This window comes from Sceloporus occidentalis, unplaced genomic scaffold (assembly GCF_023333645.1).
Source record: "Sceloporus occidentalis isolate IW3139 unplaced genomic scaffold, rSceOcc1.0.p SCAF_31, whole genome shotgun sequence".
In the NCBI taxonomy this organism is placed as follows: Eukaryota; Metazoa; Chordata; class Lepidosauria; order Squamata; family Phrynosomatidae; genus Sceloporus; species Sceloporus occidentalis.
The window spans coordinates 9,636,676-9,649,881 of NW_028317011.1; the positions used below are offsets into that span (position 1 = coordinate 9,636,676).

Sequence of the window (13,206 nt, forward strand, 5' to 3'; positions counted from 1 at the left end):
CTTAAGGCCTCAAAATTATATCAGGCATAGATCAGTGCATTAACCTGTTACAGGCCAGTAGAATAGCTGGTTAAGCCAGTGGTGGCTGAGCCTAGCATCACTGGCATGCAAGTTGGCGATAACCCCTCTCTTACTTGAGTAACACTTATGTTGAAAGTATGGAACAAAGTAAATTGTATTTTTTTCTGTTTAATACGTTTCAATGACTTTAGGTAGCAGGTACGGCTCTAGCTCCTTTTGGACTACTGTAAATCTCAACTAATGGTATACTTAACAAATGCGGCTATTCCTTACACATGTTAAATGAATTTCAGTTTAATATTTTCTATTTTAGAAGAACATCTGCTCTGTCTATGAATAGCAATAGAGCTACAAAGATAAGGTGCAAATTTTCTTTTAGAATTCATTCCACCATTAAAAACGTTACGGCTTAGTTAAAATTCAAACAAGAAAAAAAGGATTTGTCTGTGCGCGTAAAGAGATACCAGCACTCTAGGAATCATCCTTTAAATGGTCCTAGTCTACTCCAGAATCTTTTTTTTTTTAAAACATATTATGTTAGCCAAATTGCTATTAAACATACATCTCTCTTATACATCAACAAAGCGAGCATCCACATGTGATGGGATGCTAATACGTGATGTAAACCTTAGTCTACTATTCTTTCATTGATACATATGTGATCGGATATATATATATATATATATATATATATATATATATATATATATATATATATATATATATAATATATATACACATACATACATTATATAGGTTAAATCCTGCTCCCTTTAGTAAAGTCATTTTTAAAAGACAAGTTGAATTATTTTGTATTAGGAAATGTTATATGTAACCTTTCATCGCTGTCTATAGTATGGAGCTTCTAGAAAGACCGAGGTTATATAACAACTACCCCTTAGGAAATGAAAGCGGCCTTCCACAAACCCATATCTTACATAACTAAAATCATTTTAAAACTGAATGCCCCACTGCCTCTATTGTTCCTGTGGTTTCCCTTTTACTGGGCTCCAATAACAGATTACAGCCATTATCTCATCGTTAGCAGAAAGAGTTAAGTGGAGATGAACAGGCCAAACACAATGGAATACCCGATTAAGTCTTCAAGCGACTGAAAAGAAAGTGACGGGCTTTTAAAGGGGTTAAAAATGACGTTTTGCACTGGTCTGCTTGAATTGCAAGCTGATCTCAGTCAAAGCCCCTTTTTAATAAAGATTTCTGTTTTTACCGGGATATGTCGCAGCATGCAGCTGCCAAACGCACCCACGAAACAAATATTATTTGTGGATTTCTACGTTTGACGTGCCTTCAGAATGATGGGATTACATTCTATAAAAGACCGGGGATCAGAGAGTTCTTCATTTGTGAACACCAGGGCACACCACAAACAATGAAGATTGTTCATATTACACAATACGCACAAAGCATGATACAGCCTATTAACCGTGCACCTGTTTTAGCTGGATGCACCCCATTTAAAGTCTCTATAGATATTTATCAGTCCATTTAAAAACCTCAGGCTGTTCAGCATCTTTTATTAAATTATTAATGCAGTTTAAATTTTGCTCTCACCTGTAAATTACCTTTAAGTATAGGGCATTGCACTACCCCATCTAGCAATGGAGCTCAACCAGAGGATCTCTCCTGAGTGATGTAACACACTTGCCAGTGATGATCCCGACTGATGCAAGCCACAAGCATATGACATCATAGGGGACTGTTTCTGCTCATAACTCCTCCTTTACTACTTTTTACCAAAGCTGCACGACTTCTGTAAATATGTTTATAGTTCATACACCTACACTGGCTACCTCAATTGTTCTATGTTGGCATAACACACATAAAGTAGAAATCTTGGATATGTTTCATGATTGTCCCGCAATAAAATACATTCAAAGCGGATTGTTAAATTAAAATAGTATATACAATATATGTGGAATGCAGGTAAGCACAGTACTCTTTTCATAGAGTGGTCACCTTGGAGCATACCTAGATAGCTGGCATTAAGACTAAATGACATTTAAAGACATTTAATTTCAAACTTTTAACATGAACACATTATACAATTACTTTTTTTTGACACAATTACTTTTTTGTGTGGAAAGCTTTATTTAGCTCGTTCCTGTTTGGATATCGGACTCTATGTTTATAAATACAAAAGGTTTTCTTTTTAAGATACAGAAGTGATCTATAAAGAAATATATAGTTTGCATTGAAGGATATACCATATGTAGTTGGGGATCAGCTGTAGGCTTTGCAAAATAGTTACTCTAATGCAATGAAGTGCTATTTGTTACAGGAGCCTGCAGATCCGAGTTGTTTTCCAATTTCGTGATAACAAATTATACCGCTATATAAATAAGAGTATCTACTACATGGGGACCGCATGCCAATGGTGTCATTTCAAAGGCACTGATGGAAAGCCTGCTTGAATCTAATAGTAAAGGAACATACTCATATGTCTGTGAAGATTGATTCGTTCAACTTTTATGGTTTTCTCAGAACTTATTATTTGTTTTCGCAGGAGCTGTGGGAATTCCATGTAATAAAGTGAAGATTCCAGGTGGTCATTACAGATCTCTAAATTGATGCTTGAGATCTGAAATACTGTATCCTGTTATCCTATCCTGTGCACAAAACAAACCAAGGTCTTTCGAATGCAGAATAAAACGAGCAGCCAAAACAGGACTTACAGTACCTGAATACTACATGGCTAACGGTACATATGAGAGGGGTCTAGGGTTCCTCCGCTGGGGTCATTATCGAATGAACCATATCTCTTCCTTTAGATAGACTGTTGGTAGAACTGCTCATGGCGAGTTGGAAATTCTAACCTAATTTCAAATTCAGACTGGAGATTCCATAAAGCGTTTGCTAAAATATTAAAACATGGGTTGTAATAAAAGGAGCAGCAACCGATATGATGCATGCAGTACAAGAAACAGGTGATTTGTAATAAATCGTGTGTCACCGTATTGATTATACATTATTACATTATATATATATATATATATATATATATATATATATATATAGCACCAACAATGTATACAGCGCTTCTTACAGCACATACATTCAAAGGGTATGAAAAAACTAGAATGGGACAAACTAATACATCAGGTAAAGAGGGTCCTGCTCACAATCCTATAATCTAGAGATGACAACAGAAGCTCCAAAGACCTAGCAGGAGAATTATCTTTTCAGAAGCACATAAATCATTTTAAGGTAAGGTATTTCATCTTAACTAGGTCATTACTTTATAGCAATCTGTTGCTTTTCCAGGCACAGAAACACAAGTCTGATGCAGAATCCCTCGTTACTAAAGCCTTTAGTGTAAATTGATACCTTCTATTTTATTCCACCTGAAGAAGAGACCTTCAAAGTCCTGAAGTTTTGTGTAACTTGGCATCTTTTTCCATGCTTACCTATTAGGAGGTATCAACTTCAACTAAAGGCTCAATTTTCTCTTGGGCTAATATGGCTATATACAGTTTCTTTTAAATGGAAAAATACCCACTTTTTGGTGACATAAAAAGGACCTGCTTTGGGTATATTTTCTAAACACAAGTTCAAAATGCATGCTAGTATAAAATGTAGGGCAGTCTAGTGAGTGGAAACGAGCAAAGCTGCCTGGGGCGTTGAGCTGCTTGTCATGTCCTCCTACTGTCCTCAGTTCAACTACAGCCATGCCTGCTTTACACTGGGAGTCCAGTGTAGACACCATAGCTGTGCTCAAGGGCCATCAAACCATCCCTTAAAAAACAATTTCTTGTCCTGCACTGATTTAATCAAATAATACACACAGTAGATAGTTGGCTACTCTGAACATAATCCATCATTTACCGTATTTGCTCGATTATAAGACGAGGTTTTTTCAGAGCAAATGCTCTGAAAAATACCCCTCGTCTTATAATCGGGGTCGTCTTATAATCAGACCTCAAATAGGTCTGACTATGAGACGACTAAGATCCAGATCCCCCGCAGCTGCAGGGGACCTGGATCCTCCTGTCCCCCCCCCGCCCCACTTACCGGTACTTCAGAGTCCCCGGTGTGTAGCTGGGGCAGCATGTAGCTGTCTACGCGATTCGTATACAACTTCCGCTGCAGCAAGAAGGAGGTGTAGCTAGCAGCGGGGGTTGTCTGCGTCCATCGCGCAGACCTTCCCCGACTGTCAGAGATCAGAGTTCCCTGATCTCTGACAGTCAGGGAAGGTCTGTGCGATGGATGCAGACAACCCCCGCTGCTAGCCACGCCTCCTTCCGGCTGCAGCGTAAGTGCGTGGGATCTACACGCTGCCCCAGCTACATGACAGGGAAGTCAGAAGCACCGGTAAGTTTGGGGGGGGGGAGTGTTAAATGGGGGGGGGGGCATAAGGCATTTCTGGAGGCAGAGTGCTCTGTGAAATGCCTTTTAACCCCCTTAATGCCACTCTGCCTCCAGAAATGCCTTTTTAACCCTCTATACGCCACTCTGCCTCCTGAATGTCTTAAACCTCCCTATATGCCACTCTTCCCCATAATATGCCTTTTAACCCTCTAAATGCCAGAGGGGCATATAGGGGTATAAGGCATTTCTGGAGGCAGAGTGGCACATAGGTGGTCAAAAGGCATATCATGGGGCATAGTGGCATATAGGGTTAAAAGGCATATCATGGGGCACAGTGGCATTTAGAGGGTTAAAAGGCATATCATGGGGCACAGTGGCATATAGGGGGTATAAAGCATTTCTGGGGCAGATGTGCATAACGGGGGGCAGGTTGGAAAATAGAAGGAAATAAAACCAAAATATTTTTCTCAATCATAGCTTTTATTTTAAAAAAAATAGTTTAGCTGAATTAACATTTACTGGTAAAACACGTCCTTTTGATTATTTGTGCAAATTTTGCCATTATGTTTTGTAAATAGTCAATAAAAAATGGAATATTTTCTATTTTTGATTCCAGACATGTGAAGACTATACAATTTAGCAATTTATCTTTCAGTAAGTAAGTTAACCTTAAAGCTTTTAGGAGGGGCTAACCCTGTACACAGTCACCCTAACCATGTAAAACACAACATAGAAAGCAAGTTCAGGGTTCATCACTCTATAGATTGCAATAATTACACTTATTAGTTCCAAAAAAAAAAAACACCAGACCCTCAACCAAATGAGATTACTGAACCTGATTGCATAGATAAAAAAACTAATTCCTACACAGTAACCCTAACCGTGTCAAATACAACATAGAAAGCAGGTTCGTCCTGAATGAGTATAATGTTTCATTTTTTTGTAAATGAATTCTTTATTAACTTGCTGCTGGACTTATTCATTTGAATCAATTGTGCAAAATATTTGACATACAGTAGTACAGGTTCAGTAATCTCATTCGGTTGAGGGTTTTTTGAACTAATAAATGTAATTATTGCAATCTATAATAAGAGTGGGTAACCCCGAACTGGCTTTCTAGCCGCTGTGTATGTCTTGGAAAGCATACTATGAACTGGTGTTTTGCTCCATATGAATAGTAATAATGGTTAGGTTTGGGAAAGACTGCTATGGAAGCATCATTTTAGCATCCATTGGATAGCAACCCCCCCTTGTAGAGCCAATCCTCCCCTTTCAGGCTGATGGCTGTGCATGCGCACAGATCTGTAGACTAGTATTAATACGCACAATAAAACATTAACAGACACGACTACATGGCTTATAAGGTTTGGCAAAGCCTTATGATGATATTAATACGCTAATAATAATAGAATAGCCTGTAGTAGTCACAATCATTCAGACCTTTCTATTACGTAATATTACTCCCGGTGATGTCATGACAGGTGTTAAATGCAATTATTACATCAAACAATTCCTGGCTTGAGGTTCCAATGTTTCTGGTCCCTTAGTTATTCCCTAATACACAGATCAATGTAAAGAAAAATGTATCTGCGGGCAAGCCTTTGAGTAACAGGATAGGAGAACGGCATTGGTAACACTAAACTACAACTTGTGTTTTGTCTACACAATGACATTCTGATATCAGATTTAATTGGCTAAAACCCATGGAGCTTTTAAAAAACTAAATAAAAATACAATTATATTTAATAATATTATGTAAATATCCTTAACGTATATTCCAAATATAATGAATCCCTTCTTTTTGAACTGGAAATCTCGCTGACTTAGTGCACATGGGTTTAAGGATACAGCAGAAGTAACCGTAATGACACAGTCACAGTACCCTTATACCTGATCACAAACAAACATATACAACACTATATATATATATATATATATATATATATATATATATATATATATATATATATATATATATACATATACATACATACATACATATACTGGACACACATACACATATATACATAACTGTACAAACTTTCTGGGATTGCAGCTGCACTAAGAAAGTTTCCCAAATTCCATGTGCTGCACAGTAATTATTCTATACCATTAAAACACAAGATACCCACCCCCCCCTTGCATTCCAGTGCACTGCTTCCAGGGGATTGAGGGGTTAATCCGCGCATCCTTCTTGGCAGGATTAACCCCTCGCGCGCCGCAGAAAGGTAATCCCGGCCAGTAGTGAAAGTTCACTTACCCCCTCGCCGCTTCTCCTTCTCAGGGAGCCATACGGGATCTTGAAGAAGAGTCGTCGGGCCCTGCCCGGGGTCCCAGCGGCGTGGAGCACCATGTCTGTGTGAGGGTCTGCACAGGGGCTCAGCACAAAGGCCGGGGCAAGCCTTCCCGTACAATCACTCGCAGACTCCTCCAGGTCTCTCATGTATCAAATGACTGCGCCGCTTTCGAGCCTTTTTCCTGAATCAAGATGTGTGGTGGGAGGGGGGAGACAGCCTACAAGCATGTTCTCGAGGAGCGAATTTCTGGGTTCCTGTAATTCCTCCCCATGTACTTTGCTGCCCAAGTCTGCCGTGTGGAAGGAGTGATGCTTTCAGGGAGCGTCACCGTCACTTTTTGTAGCTACAGATGGGAACCAGGTCACTTGTCTAATCAGGGCTCTATCTGACTTATTATACGAGGGTCATGTGACCACAGACCCCCCCCCCCATCCCATCGGTTTACTGTATACACCAAATCACATGATCACCTTAAAAAGAATATCTGGCGTATGACCATCTGGTGCGGAGATTAATGCTAAATCCTGCATCCAGCTTTACTTGGCTCAGGACTCGCTGCACGAACATTCTTTTGTTCTGCGAACAGGGAGAGATCGTGCGGAATGAAATGCCATGTTACACAAACATAACAAGCTAGTTATTATATACAAAGTATCAAAAGTAAGGGTATATGTGGCAATGTTATTTTATTTTATTTGTACGGTTCCAACAACTTATCCAGCGCTTCTTACAGTCAGGGCCGGACTGGGGATGACCTTTAAGGCCCATGGCCGCCTAATGACATAATAGCGGGCAACTGCTGTTAATGCAAGGCTTGCTTACGCAGCGTGCGGCCGGGGATTTCCAGCCAATCAGCTGCTGGAGCGACAGATGAGGTGAGTATGGAGTCCTGTAGGCCAGCGGGCCGCCAGGTGTTTGCCCATTGGCCAGTCCAGGCGGGCTTATGGTATATACATTCAAAGGGCATGAACAACTAAAACAAACCAATACATCAGGTAAAGAGGGCCTTGTGTCCTAGCTTGCTATCCACCGATATGATCTATTGTTCATTGATGCTGGTAAAAAGATGGGTTATTTATTTAGCAAATTAAAATACAATGAAGTCTGCACAATATTCTCTCCCTTAAGGGTTTACAAGCTATACAAATGATTCATTATTCAAAATATATTTTTGATCCCGTCAGAGATTGCTGTAAGCAGCAGAACGCTATTTTCTCATCCTCTACAGTTTCAAGGGATCCAAGTTTCCCGTACTGTGGTTGGTTTTAACAAGTCCTGGGATACTGTGTATTCCGTTCCCACAAGCGTGTTTTACATAGGAAGCTCTGGTCTCTTGAGTCCTGCTTGCTCGCTTCACGTTCGGTGCCTGTAATTGCAGGAAAGTGATCGAACGCCATCTAAGCCGCTCGCTGCCAGAGGGGCCGGGGCAGTTTGGCTGAAATTTAAGGTCAACATATATATATATAGTCAGAAATACCTTCTGTCAACATATATATAGCTAAGAGTGCACTGCCCTTATAGAACTCGCGTGGCCTCTGGCCATGAAAGGGTTATGGAACACATTAGTTTTATGTGAGAAACTCTTTGAATAATACAATCATTCCTTGTTCGTAATTGGTTCCATATGAGCGTCCTCCCCAAAAAAGAAAAAGACAGGAAAAGACGTAAGCCTTCTTAAAATATAGCTCACAAAAGATCCTTTATATAAAACCGTGGTTTGCACTATATATATATATATGAATTATAGATTTATCTGACTTGTGCATTCAAATTGCCTAAAGTAAAAGTTCATAGCCATTTTTACGTGTAATGATAGAAATTCACGCAGTGCGTGGGATCTGTGGTTTGTTGAGATTGCCATCCGGCGAGCTTTGTACGTTATTCTTTGCTATATATGAAATCTACTTGCCAATAATGTATTACAACACACAACAGCCCTGAACATGCGCAGTAAAAAAGCCATGAAGCCAAAACAAATATTCACAGCTTATGGCAACATGATAAATAAATAAATAAGCTATAGCCTACTAACTAAAGCCAATAAGTTATTTACATTTATAGAGTTTATTTTCGGAAAGGTTTAAAATACAGAATAATTAGTTCCCAGGTGAAAAAATACCCAGTATTTCCCTGTACTGCCCCAAGGATATGTATTTTAAATGACTTTACCTATATGCGTGAAATCTGCCGCTAGCTCACCAATGCAGCCACAGGCTGGTGACAGTGCCTCTTCAATCAGAACCCTTTTTAACCCTTTAAGTGGAAGGGATGTGGGAAATGTTAAGCCACACTCTATTGGTGCTGTGACACCAATACATTAAACAGCGTTAGTACTTTATCTGGGTGTACATCTTACGGGACAGGGGTTTAAGGCTGGCGGTGCATAAGTTTGAGAGTAATGCAAATGTTTCCAAGTTGTCTTTGTGATTTGATCCAACACACCTTGCAGGCAAATATGTTCCTCATAGACTGAAAGATTACTCAGCTCCATTCTTCACTATCAGTCATAATTGTTAGCATGTGTAGAGACATTGCCGTGTTCATATCGGTACTAAAATCTGTCTCGCAAGCCATGCGTCACAGCTGTTAGAAGTAGATTTACCTCTCGGCAGAGGAACCTTGGCGCCACAGATCCCCATAATCCTAAATGACACCCAAACCCAATTCACTTCAAGCATAATGACATACGGTAGGTAGGTAGGTAGCTTGCAACACTCTAACCCCAAGGTAACCTATGAATATGTCTACATTGCAAAATAAGTTTGTTGTTAGAACGTGTTACATATCTTTAGATCTCTTCTGTTATCTGCTTAATAAGGAAAATATAAGATAAATATATATAGGGATGGATAATTATGGTCTGATAATCTCTGCCTTGACCCCAGTGATTAGCTATGTATAGGTTTTAACCTATGTTGAAAAAACTCACCAGAAAACTCTCTAAGCCAGTTATTAAATACCCTCTGAGTGAGTAAACACACTCCATTTACACACAACAGAGTATAAGGAAAGTATGTTTAAATGTATATGTAGGATATTAGTGCAGATGCATTTATGTATGCATGAGGGATAGAGTGTGTACATGTACGTATGTGTAGTAGCCAGACACAGGAAAAAAATCTCAATAGAATCAGAGCAAGATATATAAAAAAAGAGTGTCCATAATGTGTGCTAAAATATATGCTTCTGTATGAAATATATGATGGGCATCTCCTGCGTGATTTCTATAACTTTTAAAAGAAGAAAAATGCACATAGAGAGCATGAAAATGCGTACAGCCTGTACAGAGCACGCACAAAAGGGTAACAGAAAACTACATTTACACAGTAACATAGCCGAAGGCCTCAACTCTCAATATTATGACACAAAAGTGGAGCCTTCAAACTAGTCACAATTTAATACAGAATTGATTCCCCTTCAGGATACAATTACAGCACGTTGGGGCTTGCCATTTGTATCTAGTGCTTTAACAGGAGATTTCACATTAAAATAGATGTCCAAACATATCATAAATATCAAGGAAAGCTCCAGTATAACGATAGTTGATTTTTTTTATTATTATTTATAGTTTTCTGGAGTTCCCCCAACATCTGACATAGATGGATAACCTTGTATTTATAATGCAGCTGATGCACATAATATTGTTGCCCAATCACTTTAGCATCCTTACTATTATAGAATCAATGGAGCTGGGTTGGAACTGCTGGGGAAGCTAGCCACAGATCTCAATTTTTTTTTTTAAGTCTTTGACTGTATTTGGTAAGAGAGCTACACGATGATGTGTAGCAGGAATATTTAATATTATTTATGTGTTACGCTATAGTAAGCAGGAACTCTTGAGCAGAGTTGGCACCAGCAGTGTAACTTCAGGGGTTGCAGCGGTAGTGGCCTCTCTGTCTTCTCATGTCTATCTCTCCTTACCACTTCAAAATTGTTCAGAAAGGGCCCTTACAACCCGGACCGCACCACAGTGATGGCACAGACAAGCTGTTTGGCAGGCAAAGATGGCAAAGATAAACTGTTTGGGGGCACTGACAAGGTGGAGGTGGCGCAAAGATGGCACAGGAAAGCTGTTTGGGGGCATTGATAAGCTTCTTGGGGCAAAGGTGGCACTGTGGGACGTGTTGCTTGGTGAAGCTGGGGGCCTCAGGGAAATTTTCAGACCAGGGCCCTGCTGTTTCTAGTTACACCCCTGGTTGGCACTACCACTAGGGATTGTACAGCCAATACACTTAATGCACTTAGCGCAACAACATTTTTTCTTTTCCCTACTACCACTAGGGATTGTCAAGACACTAGAGGGCTGGTGGGCACCGTTTGGGCAGCTCTCAGGATTTATGAGACCAGGGGCAATGAGAATTTACAGGACCCATTTTCCCTTAGAATGGGGCAAGTGGGGCTCCTGCTCTCCCTGTTCTGTGGGTCTAGGAGCAGTGGAGCACTGGGTTATGACATCATATCTCAGCAGTCAAGTAATTTCTATAAAGGCCAAAAGCATGAAGGAGAAAAGTAAGCAGCGAGATTGTAAGGCCCTCCTAGATGTGGGACATGTGTCCTGTGGCTACATTTAAAAGTGGCCCTGGGTCTCATTACTTTTAAAACCTTGTTCATAACGAGCATTCAATATATATGCTTATTTATTGAGATTTATTTTCACAGACTTACCAAATGCAAGTTTAGCAAGCAGATGTACATTTTCTCTCATATATATAGTTAGTAATAAATGGCTAGAATAATTTATTGCAATCAAATTTTCTGGGCTCATTTAATAATCTGAAATTATAATGAAGCTCCAGAAAGGCTTTTAACAATGTGAACTCTGAACATGAACCAAACTATTATTAGCACCTGTGTTACAAAGACGGCCTAGAAAATGATTACAAAGCAAATTTTAATCTAATTTAATGGCTCTCCATTAGGGTCTAGACAGTGGGAATATGGGATTTGCTAATTCCTAGGAGTAAATCATTTTTTTCTGTAAATTGAAAAAGATGTCTTAAATCATGAGGTTGTGAGACTACAGTAAGTTAAAATGGTCAGAACTGGGGCATATTTAATAAATTGTGTATTGATTAGACATACTTAGAAATGGACATTTAATACACATCTGTTGCATTGTACTTTTTTGGTGAATGCATCAGACGCTCCCAGGCCATCCATTCACTGATTAAAGGGGGCTTCCTACCATTTTTATATACTAGCATCACTATAAAAATATGTTTCTAATAATATTTAGTTAACTAATTTTTATTTATGTTGCGCCAACAATTTACGCACTTCCCACAATACAGATATTTCAAGGGTTCTGCCAAACGTGGAATTGACAGAAAAAAGTTCTTACATAATATATTTTTATCTAAAAAGTAGCATATTTATAATGTATATGTGTTTTAGCTCTGCTACCTTGACCTAGTCTAATATACAATCACCCTCACTACTTATCATACCGCCTGCTGTAAATGAGAGAATGGCTCGATCTTAATCACCAATAAGATGGCACAGACCTATGAAGGTCTATGGAGGAAAGAATTTCATTGGATATGGAGGAATTCATTAGCATTGCCATAAAGAAACAGCTCATGGTGGTGTTTAAGGAGGGAAGGTCACTCAAAATATCAGATGACTGATATCTGCCTCCGGGTCTACCGAAAAAAGGAAGTTTACTGGAACAACATCAAACATTATTGTATTCAATACTCAAAGGAAAATTGAAGGGCTTCTCCTTCTAGTAGCGCTATTTATTTTTAAAAGCTTAAATCCATTGTATTTAAACAAAAGTGAATATCTGCCATATTTTGTGGAGGAAATTATAATGGTATTCATCTATTTTGTTAAATGGCAGCACAGGATCTAGGCTGTTCAATAGTATAGTTTTTTTTTCTTATTGTTTTTTTTCACAAAAGGAATTTATTTTTGCACGTAAATATATATAACGTAATTCTGAATGCATCACTGGTATACCTAACCACCTCAAAGCTCTGGGTTTGGCAACGGTTTCTATAATAATATTTACACTAAATCTTGCCATTACAGAGATTAAATGCCTAAAAAACACAATTTGCTATGTTAAGTGATCAGGTTAGAGTTACCATCCATTAAAGGCACTCTTGCAATAAATACGATTGTAAATATGATTCCTTACCTCCTGCCTTTAGGTGTTAATCACATTATAATGACCCATGTTATTTCCACTTTTAATGAGATCATTAGTCAAAAGAACAGGCTATGTTACAAAGTTCAGCAAGGAATTACTTATCTATGTTTTTAGCAAAGCAGAACTTTTAGAAGTCCATTTATAATGCATTTTGTTTCAACATAATTGTGTATTATTTGCAATTTATCTATAAGTGAATCGTTCTAATTAGGATTTAGCTAGCTGGTTACAGACGCATATTCAACTAATGGTCTGTATGGCTGAGAATGTGCAGTTTGTCAGTTTTATAGGCAGTCAAAGTTTAGACAGGAAGCCTTTGAAAAATCTGATCATTTTCCCCGGACCAATTTTGCACATTTACCAGTTATTGAGTTGACATTTCTAATCTTTTTTTGAGATTATTATTTT

The 13,206-nt window shown here is 38.8% G+C and overlaps 1 protein-coding gene across 1 annotated transcript in view; it reads right to left on the minus strand.

Moving 5' to 3' along the window:
• Window positions 1-6,700, minus strand: part of LOC149298819 (FERM domain-containing protein 4A-like) — a 123,336-nt gene extending 116,636 nt beyond the window's left edge. Inside the window, exon 1 of the mRNA XM_089487134.1 lies at window positions 6,608-6,700. Coding sequence (XP_089343260.1) covers window positions 6,608-6,700 — 93 coding nt within the window. The remainder of the gene's footprint in view (window positions 1-6,607) is intronic.
• Window positions 6,701-13,206: the final 6,506 nt, after the last annotated feature.